The sequence below is a fragment of the Bacidia gigantensis genome (genome assembly GCF_019456465.1).
Source record: "Bacidia gigantensis strain McMullin 20006 chromosome Unknown contig_255, whole genome shotgun sequence".
Classification (NCBI taxonomy): Eukaryota; Fungi; Ascomycota; class Lecanoromycetes; order Lecanorales; family Ramalinaceae; genus Bacidia; species Bacidia gigantensis.
Window position 1 is genome coordinate 1042174 of NW_025408605.1, and position 24651 is coordinate 1066824.

A 24651-nucleotide genomic window follows, 5' to 3' on the forward strand; every position below is an offset into this window, starting at 1 on the left:
GATGAGAGTGGAAGGCGTTTGATTCACAGAAAATATGATGAAGAAGTCCCTGTGCTAATGACACTGGCTCGGATCAACCCCCAGTCGTGACAAATGATCTCTGTGGGCATTCCAGAAAGTTTTGAAGTCCAACTTGCTGGTATCCGAGTCTAAGTTGAAGGCGCCACCAACCAACATCCTCGCTCTCAATCGCGGATGTGTGCAAGTCACAATTACTGACGATGTTAAGAGCAGTTTTTGTTGTCGTTTCGTCAATGGCTTCTCTTTGGCTTTTCTGGACGGTGGACAATTTCGAGCTCTTGCAATTGGCTTCATCTTGACGACCGACTTCCGTGGAATAGCCTTCGGAGGCGTTTTACCTGCTTGCCCATTCTGTATGGCTTTTCGCAAAAGTGGAGAGCAACCTGGTGGGGATTTCGCACCCATATCGCAAAGCTTAGTACTCTCAACGTGATATTGGCAGTTTTCTTGCCAATCGAAACTAAAGGTCAAAGTATTAATACCAGCTCTCTGAACCAATTGAGGAGATTCATTGTTGCATGGACGATTACATGTAGGATAATCATCGTTTGCTGCCGCGTGGAGTCTACAGAAGTCGTTGTCAAGGCGATGAATGCCTCATTGTGCCAAAGAGCAATCAGGCCATTGACCTGTGCCAGGGGCATTGTGTCCTTCACAAACCCTGCGGGGGCTTCCAGGATGATCAAAGACACGAATTCCATTGTCCTTATGCACATAGCCGAGCTTGATGGTCTTCTTTAATCGTCAAGCAAACTGACAGCCCATTCTGCAATACGATCGATGCCTTCGCCTTGCAATGCATTGACTGGAATGACCGCTAGTTTGCCACTCCATGGATTCTGCATACCACAAGGGTGTTCAACAGTTCCGGCAGAGAGCGCCTCAATGTAGGCCTGCAAATGGGCGAAGTTCTCCTGTGTGCCATTAATATCTGCCTTAGTCGCTACAACAAACCACGGCTTGGCCGACATAGGAGTCATGGGCAGAGCTGCAAGTTTCAAAGGCTGGAAAATTCTGGGGGCCAGACTATCACTTTCTTGAACAGACCTTGACAAGTTCGGGCGATCGTTGAGCTGATGTTTTGATTCTGTTTCTTCATTGAATTGCATGCTTCGTAGCTTCTCAAATTCTCCCATCTCTCGCCAGAGACATTTGAGTGTATCAACCGCGTCTACTGAACTCAGATCAATCACAAAGGCTAGAACTTTGGCACGTTCTACATGACGTAAAAAGTCGAGACCAAGACCTTTGTCTAAGTGTGCTCCTTCAATGAGACCTGGGATATCAGCAATTGACACTTGTGTCCTGAGATCCCCGTTTGCCTTGTTGAATTGGAGGTGGGGTCTGCCCTTTCCCGTATCTAGGATCAACGTCCCTATATTCGGCTGGAGGGTGGTAAACTCCCAGTCACCCACTCTTGCACGACTGCGGCTCAAAGCACGTAGCAACGTGCTTTTGCCAGCGTTAGGCATCCCTACAAATCCGAAATCTGCTAGCAATTTGAGCTCCAACTCCAGAGTGACGGTCATTCCTGCTTCACCCTTTGTTGCAAAGAGGGGTCTGGGACTTGAGTCTGACACGAAGTGCGGGTTTCCAAGGCCACCTACGGCTCCAGCAGCCAGAAGAGTAGGCTTGTCCATCGGCTGTGAGAGGTCAAGTGATATTGGTGCCACGGGTTGTGGGCGGATCGAAGTGGCTCTTCTAGTTCTTGGTAGCGAAGGGAACTCGGTCTTTGCGTAGTCTGCTGGTTTTAGAGCTGGGTGAAGTAGCCATTTATCTCTTCTCCAACTTCCCCGTACAGCTTCATCGTCCGCATCGCGTGACTTGCGCTCACCCTCTTGAGCTGCGGTTGGGTCGTACCGCTCTACTTCCCTTACGACTGTACCTACAGGTACTTCCAGTAGGACATCGTCACCACGTTGACCACCCTTGCCCTTACCCTGTCCGCTTTTGCCCCTGCCAGCTCTGATTATTCGGCGCCGAGCTAATTTGTGGAGACTTGTCTCTCCTTTGACTGCCTGTATGTAGATACTTCCGCCACTGCCTCCATCGCCCCCATTTGCGGGTCCGTGAGCCAAATATTTCTCCCGTAGGAATGAGATGCAGCCATGACCGCCTGATCCAGAGCTGACTGTCAGATAAGTTTTGTCTGAGAAGAGCCTTCGGCTGTAATCATCGTCCGTGTGATTCAGATGCAAGTCCGTCGACGGTGCCAAAGTCTCACGCGGTAAGGTTATTGAGCTTTGGGACCGCCGGGCGCTGGCCCGACCCAAAATAGTGCGATAGGGAGTCCTCGACGCGGGAAAGCTGCTTCTCAGACATGGATACAAGAATGGTAGGGTTGTTGACATCTTGAGCCATCTTACGCCGAGGTTATGTTTTTGATTCCACCAGGCCGGAGCATGTGCGCCATGTGAAAATTTAAAGAAGTGATGTCTATCAGAATCGCGGGATGCTGAGATGCTCCCTCTCTCATGACGTCCCCGCAAAAGCGATCCTGGCACGACTCGGCGCGACAATCGGTTCTACTAGAATTGTCAGTAACGATCCAACGGATTGATTCAAATAGTGATCTCATTGAACTTAGTGCCAGTTTGAAGCAGAATTGTCCGGACGGTGTCTACATTAGCTTGAAGCCTGGAAATCCACTTCAATGGTCTGGCGTTCTCTTTGCTCGCAGCGGTATGCTCTACTTCACTTTGGCTACATCAAGACATGAAGACTGACATGCATTTCTAGGACCCTACGCGCCCGCAATTCTTCGATTTCAAATTCATTTCCCCCATGAATATCCACACCTCCCACCAACCATTAACTTTACCACAGACGTCTTTCATCCACTGATTACGCCTTTGACTACGTATACTTATACAACTGGTTCTGTCGGATCAGACACTGTCAGTGCTACTGATGACGAACGCCTTCCACCCGGAAGTTTCAGCCTTCGATTTGGTTTTCCCAATTGGTTTGGGCGGGACAAAAGGATTGGAGCCGTTTTAGGAAATTCATCACAGATCTCAAGTGGTAATCAGTCTCAGCAGGACTCGATCAGAGGCTCCCCAGTGCTACGACCAAGCCTGAAAACGCCTAGTGAGACGTCCAAAGTGGAGTCTTTGACTTCAAACTCTACTTTTGAACTCGCCTGTCACACTGCCAGTCGAGCTGCAAAATCTACTATGTTCAACGTCTTGAATTATATAAGGCGATCCTTTGACGAACAATCGTTCCTCGACGAGGTACCCTTGGAATCCGCCGGTAATGCAGGGGCGTGGAAGGCATGGAGAGCTCATCGAGCCAGCAGTGGGATTGTTTTCGGTCACCAATCAAGCACGGAGCATACACATAAAGATGGTGAGGAATGGGATTGGAATGGGGTCTGGGAAGATCGAGTACGAAAGGGCATAGAATCGAGTGTCGCGGACGCCACGCTTTACGGTGGAAGTAATACTGACGATCTGGTACGTAGTAACATGTTGAAAAACCTGTCATTGAAGTCTTACTAACCTGAGCACAAGCCACGCTTTCTGAACCTAGATAAGCAGACGCTCAGTGAAGTCAGACCTTCCATCTTGAAGTTTTGAATCCTTGAGATGCTTGGACTTAGGAGGGCTAGCTTGCTGTCACCCCTTCAGGTCTATTGCAGGTCGCACCTTCCATGCATTATCTTTCAAGATGACCTCGACTCCCTGTTAACCAATCTCTCCATGCTTCAAAGCTGTCAGACTCCTGTGCATTTTATGTCAAGCATTGTCCGACACAGCCAGTCAAGTATACTATTGCATACAACAGACTGCATGTCTTACGAACCATTACCTACCTTAGCATTGCCTGATCCAAAAAGTCACAGTAAAAACAAGCGGTAGACAGTCTCTTGTTGGCTCCTTTCCCTAGACCACGTGCGATTGACAACTGACGAGCGAGGAAAGTCATAATGAGTGGAGATTCTTCTCCCACTACTTCTTTGAGAATGAGCAGAGTAACTGAAGAAAACGACCTCACACCTCGGCCATTGAAAGTGTCAAAGAGAAAGGCCACTAGCGGACACAACACATCGCGGACCTCCTATTCCATGGTACCCGCACGAAGCTCATCCGGTTCTACAAAGATCAACTTCGGGGTTTCATTTCAGCAAAATCCATCACTATCATCTCTTGGTAGAGCGCAGTCCTTGATAGTGAGAAAGCAACGCCAAAGCAATTCAAATACTGCAACAGAAGTCGAAACAAGACTATCGTCGTCTAAAGCTCCAGGAATGATGAGGCGAGAGCCGATGACGAAGCGCTTATCATTGTCATCAAGTCGTCCGGCCGCCACGAGTATTGCGCCTAGCTCTGTGCGATTTATTAGCAGCGATGTTTCCGGTGACGCAGATAGCTTCAAGTACCCCTTACCCTCGACAATAGGTGGTGTCTCTATGCAGGGTGGCAGCATTCGACCACAACCGGTAGCAAATGGCTATCTTTTTGCTCGACAGCCAGCACCATCTGGCAAGCTACGTCGAGGGCCGTCATTGAAACAACGTCTTGTGTCGCGAGTCCGGAGTGGCATTTCAGGGAAGCCAGATCTTCATGCGACCATCGAGGGCGATGAACCGGCTGCTCTGTTCCTCGAGGGCGAAGATTGCCAACAACTACCTGCTAAAGGTTCCTGTCGTCGAAGCATCTCAGTCTCAAGTACTTCACAATGCTTTGGGACGGAATTGAGCGATGCGTTGGCTACCTTCCCTGAACCTCCCCGTCCTACGAATGTATCCCCAGAATCTACCGAAGATTCATTCTTGACACCTGAGAGCCAGGAGCCTGTCCGAAGAGATTTGTCAACCCCCTTCCCTGTTCCAGTGCTAAGACCCGAGATTAAATTTACACCCGAATTCGACCACATAAGCTTTGAAGAAGGTGAAAGCATGTTCATTGCTATAGATTTCAAGGCAGCAGTTCCGGCAGCTGACCTCTTCCATAATCGAAGTATTAATCCTGCAACTCTTCAAATCGCCGTCATTGTCGATAATAGGTGAGTATTTGCCTCATTCACCATTCCTGAGATTCGCCCTCGCTGACTTATTTCAGTCCACATACTTCTCCAACTTCCTTAATGGCGCACTGCGAGACTACGAGGTTCCTTGCATCCACGCTCGATACAGGAGTCGACGAATTGACAGTCATCAGCAGTAATGCTTTGCCAGGTTGCAATGTTGTTGTCCCTCTTGGTCCACCGAAGAAGGTCAAAATAAAATCTGCGCTAGATTCTATAGAGACAGGTGCCAGTGACTCTCAACATTCAAGCATTGTATTTTCGTTACAGCTAGCACAAGATGCCTTGATTGAACCTCGTTGTGTAGAGGATCGTGATGATGTCCATCTCGTATTCAGTCATATATTTCTCCTTACTACTCATATTGATGACTCGTTCTCTCAATTCAAGCTTGATGACAGACTCACACTGCATCTGATTTGTGCTGCTGCCTTACCGCACGACTTTGAACGTTGGCCACGGACCAATGGATGGAAATTGCGGTCACTGACAGGCAATGAGCCACCAGCTGAGGCAAAATTCAAGCCAGAGAACAATATTGATGACCTTTATAAAGACTTGATTTCACTCGTCAAGCACGCACGACTGGGCCACGTTCTAGGTCATCTGAAGAATATTGACTGGGATTTCATACCTGGAAAAGATTTTGTCATTGAGGAGGTCTTTGGTGGCCGTATGATAGCGTCACTACAGCCTGGCGAGGTCCAGTCTCTCATCCTCAAGATCAGTTGCAGAAGGCCGAAGAATGCCGAGGCGTGGATTCCCAGGAAAACACCAGAGCCAGACAACAAAGACCTGTTTGCAGAGCTCGAGCGGGTGCTGATTGGTTTTGCGACTACGCCGGTTTTGGGAGCTGCAGCCTGCTATAACCACCCCATGCTACCCAACGATACAGGGTGTAGCGTCCTGAAGCCTTGCCGTGTGAAATGCTTTATCAATCCATTAGGAAATACAAAGCTTGTCAGGAGACCAGACTCTGAATTAGACAGCACTCAAAGAGTCGTTGTGCAGCAGCGTCTCGCTTACTATTATCACACAAAGCTACGACCAGGGAACGCCATGACCGCGTTGCAAAAAGTGATTGAGGAGGGAGACGGTCGCCTAGCATGCCCCAGCTATGTTGCACTCCTAATGAAGGAGCAGCAATTCCAAGCACGTGCAGATAGACGGAAGTCCTTCGCAAATTCGCCCGTCAAGTCTACACGATCTTCGCCTTTGTCTTGTGAGCAGGCTCCAGCTAATACCGGCGGCAAGGTCATGAAGACTCCAAGGTCTCCTTTGGCTCATAGGACGCCATCCATGACAAAGAGTACCGTGCAAGCGACAGGCTCGCCACAAGCTCATCTCATGCCACCTGATGGAAAGGAAAATTTTGCGGCATCTGATGAACATAAGTCCGACCCAGCCAGGCAGATCTGGACCGATCTAAGGCTGAAAGCGAGACCAAATGGACGATCCGCTTCAGATCAACCGGCAACGCCCCAGGCACACGACGAGAAATCCACTACCCTTAGAGAGACCGCCGTGAAGAACCGGCGCAGCATTGGCGCAGATACTGTACGGAGTCTGTCGTCATCCCTGAGAGGCTCGATGGGACTCGCTGCCCCGTGGCTTTGAATGCTGCAAAATCTTGAGGGTTTGAACATTTTGTTTGCAATTTGCAATAACTGATACTGAAGTCATCAGATCCAGCGCTGAGGAGCATGTACGAGTAATGCTCTGCCTCATGACAAGTAAATGATTGGCAGGCGCTGATGCGTTTTGAGACTATATCTGCTTGATTGGTAGCCGTCATTGCTTTGGGTACATTAGAGCAAACACCTTTCGCTTTGTAGCCTTTACGGCGGTGAATTATTTACCGCAACGTTTTCAAGGTTTTCCCTACAAGTCACCCATGGTATCTCTTACATCCCAAATACACAATTTCTCATCCCAACCGACGCTTGCAGCCCAACCTTCGGTTCCGAAAAGACACCAGTCAACACCAACAACAAACTCCGTGTGCGTACCCATACGTCCAAGCTGCTTTCCATGTCCCATACTTCCCACGCCACTTCCATCATCCCACACTCTGCAAGTCATATCATAGCTCGCACTCAACAGTGTATCCGACAAGTGCGGACTCCAAACCAATCTCCTCACCGCATACTCATGGCCATGCAGTATAGCCAAGGGTCCTTGCCCCGCAGCCCTAATATCAAACGTCCGAATCAAACGATCTACCCCCGCTGTCGCAACGACCGTATCCCTATACTTATTCCAATCATGCGTCAAAATTTCAGCAGGTTGGAACGCGCCTGCTTGCCCTCCTGAAACAATGCCAGAAGCGCTAGGTGGGAGTTTCTGTTGCGGTGAATGGGCGGGTATACTAAGAGTCAAATGATTTGAAGCGCTTGCGGGAGTGCGCAGATCGAAAAGGCGGAGGTGAGAGTCGCTGCTTACGGCGGAGAGGAGGGAGGGATTGTGAGGGGAGAAGGCGGCGGAGTAGGTACAGGAATGGGTGGGAAGGGTTAGCAAGGAGGTTGGGCGGTCGGGTGACCACTGCGATAGCAATCAGTACATTCACTGCATTGTTTGACAACAGATTGAGCGCAAAGGGGAAAGAATAGAGAGGACGGATGGAAAGTACGCACGACTTTGATCGTTCCATCCCACGAGCTAGAACAAAAGCTATCCTTTGAGACGAGATTCCAATTCACGGCAAAGACCTCACGGTTATGTTCTTGCCATGACTGAACGGGAAACGTATCGACTCCAATGTCGAAGAGCTTGATTGAGCCGTCCCCTCCTGCAACGAGGACCTGATTTTCGTGGGTCTCGGACCAGGTCAAGTCGAAGAGGGAATCCTGCGTGTCAAACCATTTTTCCGCTATGATGCCTTCAGGGGTCAGGCCCAAGATATATAGTCTTCCATTGCCTACAAGGCCGAAGTTGGCGGCTGATGCTACGGCGATGCGGGAGTCGAAAAAGGGGGAATATTTCACGGCGTAGCCATTGAAACCTTGAGTACGGAACTGGAGCATTGTTTTTGGGGCATCATTGGGACATTGGTCTTCGCTTCGCACGAATGGTCGCGCTTGGAAGTCGTGGAAACGTGGGAAAGATCTCAGCCGAGGCTTGAAGATAGACTAGCTATGACGTATGTTGTCACTGCGGGCGGGCCGGTCCCGCCTTCAAGGGCTCGATTTAGGCATGCTGAGGGATGCCTTGAAGACATGGTTCTTGCTCTTCCGCATGGTGTATCAACAGTGCTGATCTCAAGCATCATTGGGCATGTACGAGCCGAGGGTGATCTTAGACAAACGATGCGACACAAATGCAGTCATTGGTTCTGATTACAAGTCTGCGCCCGCGGGTGGATGTTGAACCCTCTATAGCACCTGAAATGGATGTTTGCTCCCGCCTCTTGTCAATAATGCAGTATCTACGGACTCTGAGCTTTTGGCCTTTCACAGCCACAGGGCGCTTTTCCATACAAGGTGTCTATAGACGCTCGCACGGTGTCTGGTGAACGGTAGACAATAAACCTCTGTTGAGCAAACAGCAGCAATGAGTAGCCTTTAAAAATGAGAGGAGTTGCAATCTCAAGCAAATCACGAGGTGTCAATTTGTTGTCTTTGAGGAGCGGATGGAAGGCAGCTATCCGAACATATGAGCGTAACGATCGAAGCCAGTATTTCTATCGGTAGACCATGACGAGGTCTAGACGTCTAGACGCAAATGTGTTGAAGGACATTATTAAAGCAAGATAGATCAATTGGCAGAAGAGAGGCCACCTTGTTGAAGGAAAGGTTGGAAGAGATTCAAATTATGTAGTTGGCGTCACTCAACGATGACGCCGGAGTTCGCGAACATAACTTCCACAGAAGTCCAGCACCCCACTCTTTGATGAACAGATTTACGGAGTCATTCGCGGGACTTCTTGTGCAAGCCTCGCGAAATGTAGCGAAGAAGCCCAATCATTGAATGAGAGACCTCGTTAACGAGAACAGAAGCAGATCGCGATGCAGTAGCATTTCATGTTTCTCAGATTAGCGTTTCTTCCTTGTATGTATCTTACATCTGGACGACCAGTGAGTACGTGCTGAAGCTGGTTAACGAAAGTCCCGGCTGGAGCTGTCTAACAATAATAAATAATAAAGGGGGCCGGCGCTTGATGCCTGACGGATTACAATGCCAAGGAAATTCGTCCAGCCACCTCTTGGCACTTTTTCACCAGCCGCCTACAAGCCCATCACTTGCAAGAAGACCATGGTTCTCAGCTTGTTGAGCGCTGACATTGCGCCATTCTGTCTTCGCCAAACTACCTTCTACCTTCATCTTCTTCTTCATCTTCATGTCGCTCGTTGATCGTTGCCACCATACTCTTCACCCTATCTCGCTTTCCCACCGTCACTATTAAAACACCCCACGTTTTCAGAGTGCCAGCGGCGGCGTGCTTCAGACGGTCGCAGCTTGCTAGAAAGACGCACCTTACCATTACTTTCTACTCACCGACTTCTTCTGACAGCTGTAAACATGGCACCTCTCATACCTCGCACAACCGAAACTTCGTCAGAACTCAGATCTTTCATATCCTCTAGTACCTCACTGCTATCTAGCCGCAATGTCCCCTCATACCACCAGTCCCCTACCAAAACACTGAACCCTCGTTCCCTCGCCTCAGTTCTACGAAGACAGCAAGTCACAGTCACCGCTTCGGCATCTCCAAATCCAATAATACCAGCAACCTACTCTGGTCTCAATACGGGCCCGACTCCTGGTACGGTCGTCGGCATTGTCTTTGGCTCAGTCGCAGGCCTTTTACTCGTTCTCTGGCTTATATACACCTGCTTCACCTTCACTGGTGCGGCTCCACAGTCATCGATCGTCGAAGAAGAAATCACTGTACGGCGGCATTCACGTTCGTCACGTTCGCCACGTCGCCCTCCATCAAGTCATTCACGGTCAGAAATCATAGAAGTAGAGAGGACAAGAGAACGCTCAAGAAGCAGGAGTATCTCGAGGAGTCCGCCAAGGAGCCCGCCCAGAAGAGAGAGTAGTCGAAGGGAGACTGTGATAATCGAAGAAACCAGAAGAGCCAGTCGCCCTCCACCGCAGGACGATATTGTGGAAGTCATAGAAGATCATGACAGTCCTGTGCGACAGAGCCGGAAGTCCAGTAAAAGAGTCAGTAGTGGATATAGAACGGTTGATCCGAACGCATTCGGGGGTGGTGATCGTCCAATGAGAAAAGTTAGCCGACCGTAACAACAGGACCTGCGGCCAAGCCACTATTCAATAGTGACTTTTCAAACGACTGTTCTGGGACATTCAATACTACTCCAAAACGCGAGGCTCCTTGCTAGTGAACCAGCATAGGTTACCTAGGGACCATGTCCTAATGGTTTTCGAAAGGGCTGTCTTGGGCGAGCCCCAATACCTCGAAATGGAGATGTCAAGGACCGCGTATGGCTTAGCGAGGCGAAAAGGGGGGCACGGGAATGCAAAATGATGTGATGTTTTAATTCAGCGGGCGTTCTAGCGAATATCTGGGGTGTACAAAGCTGGGAGCTCAACAACCAATGGGTGTCTATACAGGTCTACACAATTTGGTGAAGCGTTTGAAAATGCTTCTATTTCTTTGTACATTCATCAAGACTAAGGATGTAATGTCGTACAAAGCGAATGCAGCTGCAGAGTGCTTCACGACATTAATGGATTGGACACGTACAATTTAGCAGTCTCGATAACGCGTTTGTATCAACGAGTGTCTTTTGACAAGCAACATAGTCCCCCATCATATATCTCCGCGATACCACAAGCGAAAACGAAGCCATTCCCAAGCATTGCCAGCCCTTCGCCCTGGTTGATATTAGGAATCATTCCGCAGCGCCACGCCACAGCCTTGACTTTTTGGCCGGCCGAGGGGCCGCGAGTCGGCGGGGCTTGGATCTCCATTGCCCATATGATCATGATGTCTCTTCTTTCCTACCATGTTTTCCTTCGCTTCGGCTTTTACCAACCATTATTGATATGACAAGCTGCCAACAGTCGATTCCGTCGTGACTACCCATCAACCACCCACTAGGTGAACCACTACACCTTCCACGGTAGCCGAAGTCTCCAAACGCTCTCCCACCACCATCCACGCTGCTTGCCTCTCAGTCGCCTCCCAACACCAAATCCATCCTCGAAATGTCGAACTACGATAAGCCTCCGGCCTACCCACCTCCCGCACATACCGATTCTCCCTATGACCCCAATAGCCAAGGAGGGGCGGCACAAGGCTACTACGGAGCCCCTTCAGACCAAGGCGGATACTATGGTGGCCAACCGCAGCCCCAATATGGCCAACCACAAGGTTATCCACAACAGCAAGGGTATCCGCCACAGCAGGGAATGTACTACCAGCAGCAAGGGCAGCCGTATGGGTACCAACCGCAGGGGCATTTCGCCGATTCTAGAGGGGGAGGAGGGGGGAGGGGAAAAGGAGAGGGGATAATGGCGGGGCTTCTGGCCGCTTGTGCTGTTTGCTGTTGTTTAGACTTCTTGTTTTAAGGGAAGGGATGGCGCGGAAGGGGATTCGTAGAATGGAGTATGGGCGTATATAGGAAGCTGAGGAGCGGCTGGAGACGAGAATGCAATAAGAATCAATGGCGGTCTCGCAATTGTACATAGTCAGCGATGGAAAGATGATAACTTGGAGTAATGTGGCAATTGAATTGCCTCTTTCAACTGATCTTATTGACAGGGCAATACATGCTTACAAGATCTCTCCAAAATGTGGCGAAATTTGGCAAGCCAGTTAACTCCATCCCAGTGTTATCTTTTCTATGCTTCCGTCCTTTCTTCAATAGATGCCTCTTTCAAATCCTTGACTACGTCATCCGCAGCATCGTTTTCTTGCGCTAACTCTGCACTGGCGTTCGCAGTGCCGTTCACTGACTGATTGGCAATTGATGGCTTCTTGGCTACATCGTGAGTCCTTCGATTCGCTGTGGAGGATGAATGAGATTCTTTCGCTTCGGCTTCGAGGCGGTCGATCTCCTTTTGTGCTTTTGCGATATTCTACATCCTGGATTAGCGATCCAACATTCATAGAGCTAAATTGATGGAGTAGGGTACCTCTTTAGTTTTTCCATCCTGTTCGTCTTTCCATTTAGCCTTCCTCTCCCTCAACCTTTCCAGGACTGTCGGCACATCACTCTGAGACATGGGTGGCTCCACATTCACCTTCGCAAGGTTTTCAATGATGCCTATGCTGAGGTTGAATTTGCCTTCCGTTGGAGTTGCTGGGGCAGGGGAGGCGGCAGAACTGCCCTTCTTTCCTTTCTTCCCCTTTTTACCCCCACCTCCAATAAAGTAATTCTCATGGTCATCTTTCTTCACTACTTTCATGCCCTTGAATTCGAGATTGGCATCAACACTTCGTAATGCTTCGGCAGCAAATCCACTAGGAGCACGTAGTGGTTTAGAGGCTTCTGAAGACGTGGGATCGAAATATCGTATCAGATGTTCCGCCGTCAATATCTCGTCGGCATACGCCGGCTGGCTCGCTTCTTCAAGCTTTTGCTCTGCCACTTTTCTCCTTTTCTCCTTGAAGTATGCCTCACGTTCCTCTTTTTCCTTTGCTTGGCGTATCCTGTATTGCTCTTGTTCGTAATCTCGATGGGCTGACTTTGCCTTATAATAATGATCTTTGATCTCCTTGACAGTTTTCAACTTCTCTTGCTTGTCTGCATACGCTTTGCTCTGTTCGTCCCGTAGTGAAGATAAGCTTTTGTACGCGCCGTCCTGCTCTGCTCTGATAGCCTTGAGCTCTTTATCTATTTGATCGTATCTCTGGGACAAGGCCCTGGCTTCGGGATTGTCCAACGACTTCTTGAGCTCTGCGATCTGCGATTTGACTCCATCGATGCCTCGCTGTGCGTCTTCGAACGTCCCGAACGCCTTTCTTTGCTTTCTTAGACTCGACTGTTCAGCTATCGCCTTCTTTTGATCAACAAGGGTTGCGGTACTCGACTCGGCGATCTTTTCCTGTTGTTGAATTGCCCTGTCAATCTCCTCAACGCTCTTGTAAGGTACCTGGCTTCGCTTTGTCTTTTGCTCGTTGATGCGTGATTTGAGCTGAGCATCTAGCGCTCCTATCTTGTCTTGTACCGAACCTCTTGATGACTTAAATCCTGACTGCTGCTGCCGTATGGATCCCAATTCTGACTTGAGTTCCTGGGCCCTTTTACTGGAAGGGGAGTCGGTGTTCCTCGGCTGAGCAGCGTCTATTTTGGCCTTGAGGGCGTTCTGAACCAGGTCATCAGTATGGACTCTTGGAAATGTGAAGTCCGGAATCGAACAGGAGTTGCACATACAAACTTTTCTTGAGAGACTTGCAAGACTTTGTCGGCTTGAGAAAGATTTTCTTTGTATGCTGCTTCGTCTGGCTTTTCTGGTTTCGTCTTGGTGGGCTTTTGGACAGGGTCGGCACCAGCATTTATGGTCGACATGGCTATAGCAGAAGGTGTAGTTACGTCCGCCATTTTGGAGCAAGAAGACCTGAGGTGCTGGAAACAGACAAGCGGTCTATGGCCAGTAATTAAGCTGTAGGATTATAATTCATCTGGCGCATTGGAGTCAAGTAGGAGCATTAAACGCCATCCCCGGAGAAAGTTGCAAATGGAGTCAGCTCAGCGACTCGAGCAATGCTCAAGCAATTGATCTTTCAGTGGAGTATGCAGCAGAATTTCGAGGAAATTCATGGAGGTGGTGGATGCGGCTCGGCTAACTAATTCTAGGTTACCTCAACGGCCTTTCAACCCTCCCCAAAACTTCCACAATTTATACACCTCCAATGGTCAATAGTCATTGCCTACCTCTGATTTGACATCATTTCAACGCGCAGTGTGCCTGATCATGACGACTTCAAGCTCCAAGATACTATATAGAAATAAGCTGGACCGGAAACTTTGGATGCTTGGTCTGGTTGTCCAGTCTTGACATACATTGATCCGTTGCCCTTGCAGGCGCTATGGGAGGGGCATCAAGACTTTGCAGATGTCGATTGTCCTTTGGAGGACGCATGGTGGACTCTTCTCATCACCCTCCGCCTATGTATACTCCGCTCACTTGCCGTCTTTTGTGTACCGCGAATCAATCGTTGAACCTTGCTGGGGGCTGCAAGCAACGTCTTGTGGCTCTCACCCAGTGTCGATGAGTTCTCTCCCCTGTGCCCATCATATCTTCATGTTTGTATCCAGCTTTTTCGACAGATTCGAATGCATGGAGATTGACTTTGACACCAACCCAATTAGGCCTGTTCGACCCAACCATCGATTTCATCCGACGACGCCTGCCCCGCGATTTCTCGTTGCTTTATCACAATTGTTTTATCCATGATATTCGCTACTTTGTACACGTATTAATTTTCATTTCTGCAGAAGTAAGACCAGGCTTCCATCGTAATGCCGCTTTTACTATTCAGGAACTTATCAAAATGGACGACAGGCCCGATAAGGGAATGTCAAAATCAAAATGAGTGCAAAGCTCTGACCTACGTGGGCAAGGAAAGCCTCATTCCAACTTCCTTTGCTACTGCTGAACTCCAGCCAACGTACGCTTGTACAGGTAAGCTGAACTATCTATCTTGCTCCGGAACGGCGGAACGGGACTGACTCGCATGGAAGGCTTCAAACTACTCAGTATGTCTTTAGCAGAAGGTCGTCGAGACCAGGTGCTCTCTCGACAGTTGTATCTCGATGGCGTTAATTATCTGCTCCGTGGCCTCCCTGAGGACCTAAACTCGCAGGACATTCACAACTTACGTGAAGCTCTGCCTAGTGAAGTAGGATGCATCGACACTTTCCATCCTCCTAATCAAGGGAAAGGGGATCCTTCGTTACTACACCGAGGGCTCGCTTCTTTCGTCGTACTGATGTGTTTTATTGTACGTGTGCTTTTGCCGTTCGTCAGATACATAGTCACAACGCTCTATCGTTACGAAAGGAGCTGCCAAGTTTCTGAGAGAGTTTTCGCATCAAGCATCACTACTGCAGACTTTATTGGCCGGAAGACCTTAAGCAAGGTCAACGACGCCCTTGGGAATGAAATATTTCTCAAATGCTTCGTATATCTTCTCAAAGGAATACGCGGTGGACTTACTGACGGGATGACTGATGGTATGAAGATCATGGACTCCTCTTCAAACCCCTGGGCGAGCCTAGAGCTCAAGAAATTCCGTTGACTTGATCGATCGAGCCCGAGCACAAAGAGTTCGTTCTTAATCTCAAAGTCTTTAACGGTAAATGCTGAGGCATTTCGCCCTGCTACCTGGTACTACAATACACACGGTCAAGTAGACGAACTAATGTTTCGACGTCGAACATGATTATGACAGAAGTTTGATTAGTATTGTGAGGTCTGGTCTGGATAGAAAATTAGATAGCGATCCTAGCCGGTCATCAGCGTACTGGATGTTTAACGAGACATGACGTGGATCGTACGAATGCTGTATTTTGGGCAGCGATGAGTCCGCTAGCAACCCTCACGGAAGAGTAGGTTCTCTCGATCAACCTCAACCTAATTTAATTCATTGAAGCTTCTCCTCTTCTGCGATGTCTCAAAAGTCTTTGGAAGACTGAAATCAATCAACAAGTCTCTTGAGATATGTTCGAGAAGTCAATCTCTAATCAACGAAGCGATGAAGCCGTCCCGTTCTTGAAGTGGGTAATTATTTCCTTGTCTTTGCAAATACGCTGGGCCTTTAACTCATATCACCAAAATGGATGAGCGCTGTTTCTTGTGTGGTCGGTACGTCGCTCTACGTACGACATGGTGATATCCCGTCGCAAGTCTAGCATCACGCCAACCCAAGACAATAGAGCTTAAGCGGACAAAGCGATGCCAACAATGAACAATCTTCAATGTCATCTTCTTAAACAATGCTATTAGACTTCTTTGTCTCTGTTAGGTTGCATACTATGCAACTACACACAGATTTCCTTTCTTTTCAAAACTTTACGCTCTCGTCTTAGACCTACTCCCCCACTCGCCATCTAGACGTCAGGTACGTCTGTCCTTTTGAATATCTTCTGACAAATCTGCATCGAATTCTAAAGATGAGGACGAAGCCAGATCTCAGAGTCAACACATCCCACAGAGTCCCAAGTCGCCGTCCCACAAAAGCTTACCGTGGAGCTGAATACCCATCACACGAAGAGGCAATTGTGAGCCCCCTAACTGGGTACGAAGCCCCAAATTACAATACTGTCAATGCCCAAAAGGAAGCAGCGAGGCCTATCTCGCCTGTGGGAGCCTCTCAACGACGAAAGAAGGCAGTATCCCAATATGAACTAAAACGACAGTCGCAACAGCTACTATTCCAGGAAGCCGCCCTTCCTCCTGAGACCATCCATCACAAGAAGGCCGGCAAAACGCAGCAGGAAAGTTCGAAGGGGCAGCCTTCCCACTACAACTTCAGCAGGCCACCTGAGGTCTCAACATTCCAGGTGCCGCCTGAAAAAATTGGTCATAAGTGGTCAGCACCACCTCCGTCTCAGCCGAAGCAAGCACGTCAAACGAGTCAAGGGCGAGGTGATCGTAGCCCTTTCCCTCTCCATCAACAAAAATCCCGTGTCAAGCAGACGTCAAAACATGAACAGTCTAGGCCTAAGCAACCACCAATAACCACAAAGAAAGCCGCAGGGCATCGCAAGCCGGTTCCATCTCAGCATCCGCATCAACCTACGCAAGGCGACCATCGTTCTCGCCCTCGCAATGAGACACAGAAGGCCTATCGTGATATGGAGAAAGGATCTCGCGGCGAAAGATCGCAGAGTTGTGTGGCTCGACACCGGTGGCTACTCTTCGTCATGTTTATTCTCATTGTGGTTGGCGGAGGGGCTCTAATCGGTGTTCTGGCGACGAAGAAGTCATGAATACAATCGTGAAGGAAGCATCGCTCTCCGCTGTCATTACTGGCTACGTGTACTTCTGCCCAGGAGCATGCTTTTCAACATTGTAGGGAGGCTTGGTGGGTTCGTTCGCATGTGCTTTGACGTGATTGATGTTGGCAGTGGGAATTTGAGAATATCGAGCACGATCCAAAAGTAAATAAGAGCAAAGAGATTAAATATGTTGGTAATTAAGAGTGAAGATTTTGTTCCCTGTCCGTAAAACGTCCGCGCTGTTGTCAAGTAGGTTTATGGGTATCCATCCATACCGTTTGTCCTTCGCGAACGTATTTGCCTTTCTTCTCCCGAAAATATACTGATCGATCTACACGTAAAACAACAGAGAAACGAACACTTATAATTCACAAGGACGTTCACTCGTAACGTTCGAAGCTTCGATTTCCTTGTCGATTATCACGACCAAAGCCGGAAGAGCCGCCTCGTCTATCACCAAAACCTGACTGAGATCCACGATTGCTACGGGAATCAAAAGACTGGCTACCGCCCCTACCGCGAGGGCTATAACCCTGACGGGGCGCGTTACGATAGCCCGATTGACCTGATCGGTCACGAAATCCTGACAGGTCGGTCTCTTGGCCAGACGGCGGTGGTCTGCTTTCAATGTTCAGACCTTGGATCCCAGCCAGTCCAAGTCTCTGTACCACCATCCTGCTGATACCTGGAGGCGATGTCAAGCCCCATGAATATTCGGAAACGCGGTTCAGACTATCGATCAACCTTTGCTTATTGCGCATCCACTGATTGACGCCAAGGGCGGCGGCGTAAGCCTTAGATTTCAACCCCGCTGGCACACTACGAGTCGCTTCGATCACTTGTTTCGAGATTTGAGTCGCGTTTAGAAGACCTGGAACGTCTTCTTCTATGTCCCTTACTTGTGGCGTTTCAAGTGATTGGTCATCCTTCAAGGGCATATCTGGAAGCCTGAAGCTGGCTTCTCTCACCTCGAGGTCAGTAATCAGCAGCCAGGCAACACCAGTTTTCCCGGCGCGCGCCGTTCGTCCTATGCGATGGACGTATTGCTCTTCACTTGGTGGCAGTCCAACTTGGATGATGTGAGTGACATTAGGGAAATCCATGCCTCTGGCGGTCACGTCAGAAGATAGAAGTATAGCAGACTGAGCTTGTCGAAACTCGCTGGATGCTCGAGTACGCTCTGGCTGAGACAGCCGGGCGTGCATCTCAATGATTGACGTGGACTGTGGTATAGACGTAGCTGAAGGTTTTTGATCGCGAAAGCTTCGAGGCTGTAGGCGTCGTATGATAGCCGCAGCCAACGACACATCAGCCGTTGTGCCAAAGTAAACAATCGCCTTGAACGGCTGCTCTTGTGTTGAATTTTGCAGCTCTCGTATACACAGCTCCACTAGGGCTGGCATCTGATTAACACGGTCCCCTACATTGACCAACTTCTGAGGCACCCTTTCGTGCGTTTGCTGTTCGCCCTGTTTTACGGTCCTTACAAACCTGAAGTCTTTTTTCATGGTTGCCCGAACGATTTGCATAATCTCTTTGGGTACTGTGGCGGAATACAACAGTGTCTGGCGGTCCACATCCTGCCTTTTGGGCAGATGGCTTTGAATGTCCTGTATATCTGGGGCGAAGCCTTGGTCAAGAAGACGGTCGGCCTCATCCAGCACGAATGCACTCAAATTTGGTGCTTGTACTTGAGAGTATCGATCTGAAAGAATGTCCTTCAGGCGTCCAGGGGTACCAATCAGTATATGACAACCGAGCCTTTGAATATTTCGAAGCCCTGAAGCCTTGTGACTGCCACCGACCGCAGTCTGGACCATGACTCCAGTATTTCTCGTAACCCTTTTTGCCTCGACTGCAATCTGCTCTGCTAGTTCTCTAGTGGGTGATATGATTATGGCGCGAATGTCTGTGGATTTTGCTGAACTTCGCGAGCCCATGCGTTGCTCCAGGCTCGGGTCCTGTCTGATGATGTTTTGCAGAACAGGGATCAAGAACGCAAGCGTTTTGCCAGTACCCGTTCGCGCTTGTGCTAGTCTTCAAAATAGTCAGTAGGATGCGAATGAGCTTCTAGAGTGAGGCGGCTTACGTATCAGTACCCTTCAGTGTTTCATTGATGGTCAGGCTCTGAACCTCGGTCATGGATTCCAGGCCCATATCTTGTGTGAGCGTGTCGACGACTGTTTTGCAGACCATGCCCCGCTCCGCCAACTCTTTGAATTGGGTAACCGGGCCATTGCCCCCAGACGTTTGACCGGCATCTCCATCGTTTTCGGCTTCTGATACGGCAGCCGCCGCAGCTTGTTGACGAAGCTGCGGGCAGGAGTAAAATGGTCGGGCTCTGAGACGAGGACTTGGCTGTGCAAGATTCCGATTTGCGCACAGTCGTAATGATGGTGGAGAGAATCTCGTGGCGATAGAGAAGGGGAAGAACGCTGTTGTCAGGGTAGAGGTTGGACCTCTTCGAATTACGTGCATCTAAGTAGGTGTTCCTTTCTGGGTCATCAATCAATAAGTTCAGCAGGAGAACATTCTTTCGGTTCGGTCTAGGGGTCATCTACCAGCAAAAAGTATTTTTTCAGATGAAGAGGACTACCTCCCGCCCGCCAAGGCTTTCGAAATTACATAAGCCAGATCAAGCACTCAGGAGGCAGGCTACGCATGCATGATGAATGATTTGCAATGCTTGCCGCGACGGCAGATTTGGCCTTCCATCAATGCTGATGTTTATATGATTTTTCTAGGTATCGGAAAGCCCGACACTTACCTCTAAATATATATTCCCAGGTCATCAACGACATAAGCAGACATCCACCATACCTATCTCAGTCGTGTCTTACCTCTGTAAGGAAATGGTAGGTCAATGGAATAACCTGTCTTAGGGCGAAGGCGCCCCGCATCTGGTGGCATATTGCTACTAAAACGTTCTTGAATCTACGTAATTGCTGCTCGTCTGTTATATACGTAAGATGCAACGCCACTTGGTTTCTTTCGTATGTCAAAATCCAAGTCGCCTCTCGCAACCTGTGTGATTGATCTTATCAATCCATCAATATCAGCATTTGGCGGCGGAACGGAATCATGTCGCCTCCCTCTGCCACTGAGACACTCTACCCAACCAATGGTGACCATGTCCCTTCGAATGAGGCACCTTTGGAGCCTGGCATATCTAAGAGTCGAGCTATGGCGCAGCAAATCAAGTTCCCGGAGCCTCCTAGCTTCACTAATAAATACGAGGAACGCCATTATCTCAAGGGCCGTCTTGCAGCGGCTTTTAGAATCTTTGGCAAATACGGATTTGATGAGGGTGTAGCAGGCCACATCACTCTCAGAGGTAAGCCATGTTTCGGGGGTTCAGTCAGCTTTGGAAACAATTGAGGTCGAGACTGGAGATGACCTTGGGAGCCAAAACTCGGTAGACATGCTGCAGCTTTTCTAATCAGCTCCAAAAGTTGTTACTGACTCCAAACTCACATAGACCCTGTGGATCCGTCGACTTTCTGGGTCAATCCGTTTGGTGTCGCATTTTCGTTGATCAAACGAAGCGATTTGATTCAGGTGAATCATCATGGGGAAGTTATCGACGGGGGCAAGACAAAATTGCTCAACACTGCGGCATTTATGATACATGGAGCAATACATCATGCCAGACCTGATGTCCTGTGTGCTGGTTTGTTTCACCCTTTTTTGTCATTTCCGCCCGTTTCTTAATGCTTATTGAGTGTGTTGCCTCGGACTCTTCTCATTCACTATGTTTACCTCAACTGATTTTATAAACGCCCTAGCCCACAGTCACAGTATTTATGGACGGTCTTTTTGCACACTGGGCAGGAATATTGAAATGATTACTCAAGATAGCTGTGCATTCTATGATGTATGCTGAGTTCAATTTTGGGCCTTCGTTACCTCCGTCAGGCTTATGACTGATTCCAGGACATCGCCCATTACTCATCTTTCAACGGGATCGTCCTCGCCGATACGGAAGGCAAAGAAATCGCGCGGGCTTTAGGCGGCAAGAAAGCAGCATTGTTGCAGAACCACGGCCTTTTGACAGTCGGAGATACCATTGAAGGGGCAGTCTTCTGGTTTGTGAGCTTGGAAAAATGCTGTCACGCTCAGCTCATGGCGGATGCTGCGGCCGGGGGAAGAGGCCATCAGACAGTGAAAATCGACGACGAGGACGCCGCTTTCACATACAAGACTGTTGGAACCCCAAGAGCAGGCTGGTTCAGTGCGAAACCACTTTTTGACGTCGTTGCGAGGGAGTACAATGAGGATTTTTTGGACTAAGGTAGGAAGGCAGGAAGGGAGTCCGAGATCCCAAAGTATCAATGTACTGTAAATGGAATCAGAAGGCAGGAAAGAGATCAGTTCATCGCTGTGCTCGTGATTCGCAGCCCCGGAACGACCGATATAAAAGACCGGACCACTCTCGGACTGGACACTTTTAGCTCCAGGGGGTATTTGATGCGCAATATTCATACTGTCAACGTAACTGTCAGAATGTCTGGACTGACCGTGTGCACCTCCAGTGCGGGCTCACTCCCCCACCATCCTACAAAACACAAAATTGCTCTCCAGTTCCGGGCAGTGACGTCGTGCGGCTCCAATATTCGAGATCCATCCAAATTGGGACCTTAATTACCACTTCATTTCGCAGATAGACAGTATCTATTGGGGCTCCATTCAGAAGCACAATGGGCAAACGTGGCGGTAGAAGAGTTAGTATGTTCCGTGACTACTCCTTGAACTATTGGGAACTTACGTGAAATATCAATTCAGGGAGGTCGAGGCGGTGGAAAGCCAAATGCAAGGCAAAATCAAGTACGTTACAACAGCCGGGAGGAAGTCACGAAGTCGAATGTTCGTTACGAAGAATACTATGAAAGCCTGGACCTGGTGGAGGATGACGAAAAGGAGACATTTTGGAGCTTCCTTCGACAAGAGCTCCCCAATAGCTTCCGCTTCACTGGATCGAAAAGCCAGGCACTGCCTGTGCAGCAGCTGCTCAGGGATCGCTACATTCCAGAAATCACATCAATCACATACAATGGCGAAGCTGTAGCTCCTCCAACGCCTGTTCCATGGTTTCCAGATCAGCTCGCATGGCAGATGACTACACCAAAGTCTATAGTCCGCAAGTTTGGTCCTTTCGCTGCTTTTCAGAAATTCCTTGTGAGTGAAACGAGTGTTGGAAACATCAGTAGACAAGAGGTGGTCAGTATGATACCGCCTTTATTATTGGACTTAAGGCCTGGGATGACGGCCTTGGATATGTGTGCTGCACCGGGCAGCAAGGCAGCGCAACTCATCGAGCTAGTGCACGGTAGCGAAGAAGCAAGGATGCGCAAGACTGCCCGAAAAGCTGGACAGGATGAATGCCGCGACGTCAGCCCTGACGGTGCGATCTTGAAAGATGGGATGGACGAGGACAAGCAAAATACAGATTGGTCTGACGATGGTCGAGCGACAGGACTGCTCATTGCGAATGACGCAGACTACAAGCGAGCACATATGCTCACTCATCAGATGAAGAGACTTAATTCGCCTAATTTGATTGTTACGAACCACGACGCCACTATGTACCCCTCGATTAAACTTCCCTCGGACTCCGTGCAAAACAAGTATTTGAAATTTGATCGTATCCTGGCGGATGTGCCTTGCTCGGGCGACGGGACCGCACGGAAGAATTTGAACGTCTGGAAGGACTGGGTTCCCGGGAACGCATTAGGCCTCCACTCGACTCAACACAGAATTCTTACTCGTGGTCTTCAGATGCTCAAAGCCGGAGGTAGGCTGGTCTATTCTACCTGTAGTATAAATCCGGTGGAAAACGAGGCGGTAGTCTCGTCAGCTATCGAGCGCTGTGGGGGTCTTTCAAAAGTAGACATTGTCGATTGTAGCGCTGACCTACCAGCTTTGAAGAGGAAATCGGGCCTCCGTAATTGGAAGGTGATGGACAAAACCGGCAGCCTCTGGAAGACCTGGCAAGACTTTGAGAACCACCAGATCAAGTCCAGTGAAGAGAATCGCGGTAAGCTGACTAAAGGCATGTTTCCATCCTCAAAAGATCAATTGCCGTTGCATCATTGCATGAGAATATACCCGCACATGCAAGACACGGGGGGATTCTTCATCGCTGTCTTAGAGAAGAAGACTGAGATCAAAGCCAAGCCTGAATCTGAGGTAACACGAACCGAAACCCAGCCCGGAACAATTGTGGCTGCCGTAAGTGCAATAGAGCAGCAGCCGGCGAACGGTACCAACCCAATTGAAAAGGTCGATGCTCTGGACTCTGTTGTCCCAATTTCTGTGGACGGAGACACCGAGGACTCTTCGGCGGCAGCACGTCAGAATCGAGCAGTTGCTCCAAACACCTCGTTATCAGCTAACAAACGCTCTTCCGAAGCTGTTGCTGATGCAGCGGCGTCAACTAAACGTCCCAAGATTCGAGACGAAATTGATGAGCCTCGTCCTCAAGCTGAAGTAGACCGCCTAGTTCACTGGCCGCCACCACCTAGCGCAACTCTAGACATTTCGAGACCCGAGACGCTGATACAAGAAGACTTGAAAACCCCTCCAAGTAATAACATAAGTGCGTATAATTCTCACAATCGACAACCGGAAGGATTACCCCTCAGAAAGCGTAACCAGCCTTTCGAAGAACCATTCAAGTATTTAGATCCTTCTAATTCTGAACTTGATGACATATACGACTTCTACAATCTCTCCTCACGGTTCCCAAGAGATCGATTCATGGTACGAAATGCCATGGGTACACCTACCAAAACAATCTACTACACCTCCTCACTCGCACGAGACATACTTACCACAAATACTAGCTCGGGTATCAAGTTCGTTCATTGCGGTGTGAAGATGTTCGTCAAGCAAGACGTTCAAGGTGCAGGCGTCTGCAGATGGCGGATTCAGAGTGAAGGGCTACCATTACTTGAGGCATGGGCGGGGGAGAAGCGGTCCGTCCGAATGTATAAACGCTCTACACTCCGTACGTTACTCGTCGAAATGTTTGCAAAGATTGAGGGCGAGGGTTGGAATACCACACTTGGCGAAATAGGTGGAAGAGTGAGGGACATTGGAATGGGGTGTTGTGTACTGAGGGTCGAGAAAAGCGAAGGTGGGAAAACTGAAGATGGTGAAGAAGGCTTTTCGGAGAGAATTGTGCTGCCACTTTGGCGCAGTCTATACTCTCTCAATCTGATGTTACCCAAAGAAGATCGAAAGGCTATGTTGATCCGGCTATACAACGACGACACGCCGCTACAGGATAATTCAAAGGACCGGTTTAACAATAAAAAGCATAAGCATGGTACTACTGAAGTTGAGAATGCAGAAGAAGAGCATGTTGCAGCGATTGAAGCAGAAAGTGTGAAAGGAGAGGATATCATCAAAAACGAGGAAGGAGCTGTAGAAGATTCTAAAGAGGACATTATCAACGAGGAGAAAGTGATTGAAGAAGACGTCTCCATCGCCGGGCTAGGGGAGCAGATGATTGTAGATACCGGAGATGATGACGACGAAGGAGGGGTCCCTCTGAAGGAAGATGATATGAAACCGGAGAGTAGGAAGCAAGACTGATTGCTGTCATCTCGCCACCATCAGGTAGGAGCAACAAAATTACACTTTATATATTGGTTAAAAAAATGCACAGTCAGCATTCAGG

At 49.0% G+C, this 24651-nt stretch overlaps 9 protein-coding genes across 9 annotated transcripts; 5 read left to right on the forward strand and 4 right to left on the reverse strand.

Annotated features, from left to right (window-relative positions):
- Positions 1-758: 758 nt before the first annotated feature.
- KY384_007045 (uncharacterized protein) lies at positions 759-2382 on the reverse strand (the record flags this gene model as incomplete). The annotated part of the gene is made up of 2 exons (XM_044815538.1): positions 759-2187; positions 2246-2382. 2 exons carry the CDS (start codon positions 2380-2382, stop codon positions 759-761), a joined length of 1566 nt encoding a protein of 521 aa, XP_044667412.1.
- A 113-nt stretch (positions 2383-2495) lies between these two features.
- KY384_007046 (uncharacterized protein) lies at positions 2496-6669 on the forward strand (the record flags this gene model as incomplete). Its single annotated transcript, XM_044815539.1, has 4 exons — positions 2496-2703; positions 2761-3479; positions 4187-5031; positions 5088-6669. The coding sequence occupies 4 exons, from the start codon at positions 2496-2498 to the stop codon at positions 6667-6669; spliced, it is 3354 nt and encodes a 1117-aa protein (XP_044667413.1).
- A 264-nt stretch (positions 6670-6933) lies between these two features.
- Positions 6934-8075, reverse strand: KY384_007047 (uncharacterized protein; the record flags this gene model as incomplete). The annotated part of the gene is made up of 2 exons (XM_044815540.1): positions 6934-7593; positions 7686-8075. The coding sequence occupies 2 exons, from the start codon at positions 8073-8075 to the stop codon at positions 6934-6936; spliced, it is 1050 nt and encodes a 349-aa protein (XP_044667414.1).
- A 3154-nt stretch (positions 8076-11229) lies between these two features.
- On the forward strand, positions 11230-11623 carry KY384_007048 (uncharacterized protein; the record flags this gene model as incomplete). The annotated part of the gene is made up of 2 exons (XM_044815541.1): positions 11230-11465; positions 11599-11623. The coding sequence occupies 2 exons, from the start codon at positions 11230-11232 to the stop codon at positions 11621-11623; spliced, it is 261 nt and encodes an 86-aa protein (XP_044667415.1).
- A 242-nt stretch (positions 11624-11865) lies between these two features.
- On the reverse strand, positions 11866-13568 carry KY384_007049 (uncharacterized protein; the record flags this gene model as incomplete). The annotated part of the gene is made up of 3 exons (XM_044815542.1): positions 11866-12102; positions 12160-13332; positions 13401-13568. 3 exons carry the CDS (start codon positions 13566-13568, stop codon positions 11866-11868), a joined length of 1578 nt encoding a protein of 525 aa, XP_044667416.1.
- A 2237-nt stretch (positions 13569-15805) lies between these two features.
- On the forward strand, positions 15806-16961 carry KY384_007050 (uncharacterized protein; the record flags this gene model as incomplete). The annotated part of the gene is made up of 3 exons (XM_044815543.1): positions 15806-15834; positions 16021-16090; positions 16143-16961. 3 exons carry the CDS (start codon positions 15806-15808, stop codon positions 16959-16961), a joined length of 918 nt encoding a protein of 305 aa, XP_044667417.1.
- A 389-nt stretch (positions 16962-17350) lies between these two features.
- Positions 17351-19527, reverse strand: KY384_007051 (uncharacterized protein; the record flags this gene model as incomplete). The annotated part of the gene is made up of 3 exons (XM_044815544.1): positions 17351-19007; positions 19060-19309; positions 19443-19527. 3 exons carry the CDS (start codon positions 19525-19527, stop codon positions 17351-17353), a joined length of 1992 nt encoding a protein of 663 aa, XP_044667418.1.
- A 524-nt stretch (positions 19528-20051) lies between these two features.
- On the forward strand, positions 20052-21260 carry KY384_007052 (uncharacterized protein; the record flags this gene model as incomplete). The annotated part of the gene is made up of 4 exons (XM_044815545.1): positions 20052-20304; positions 20449-20640; positions 20825-20844; positions 20904-21260. The coding sequence occupies 4 exons, from the start codon at positions 20052-20054 to the stop codon at positions 21258-21260; spliced, it is 822 nt and encodes a 273-aa protein (XP_044667419.1).
- A 407-nt stretch (positions 21261-21667) lies between these two features.
- Positions 21668-24566, forward strand: KY384_007053 (uncharacterized protein; the record flags this gene model as incomplete). The annotated part of the gene is made up of 2 exons (XM_044815546.1): positions 21668-21691; positions 21753-24566. 2 exons carry the CDS (start codon positions 21668-21670, stop codon positions 24564-24566), a joined length of 2838 nt encoding a protein of 945 aa, XP_044667420.1.
- Between the last annotated feature and the right edge of the window lie 85 nt (positions 24567-24651).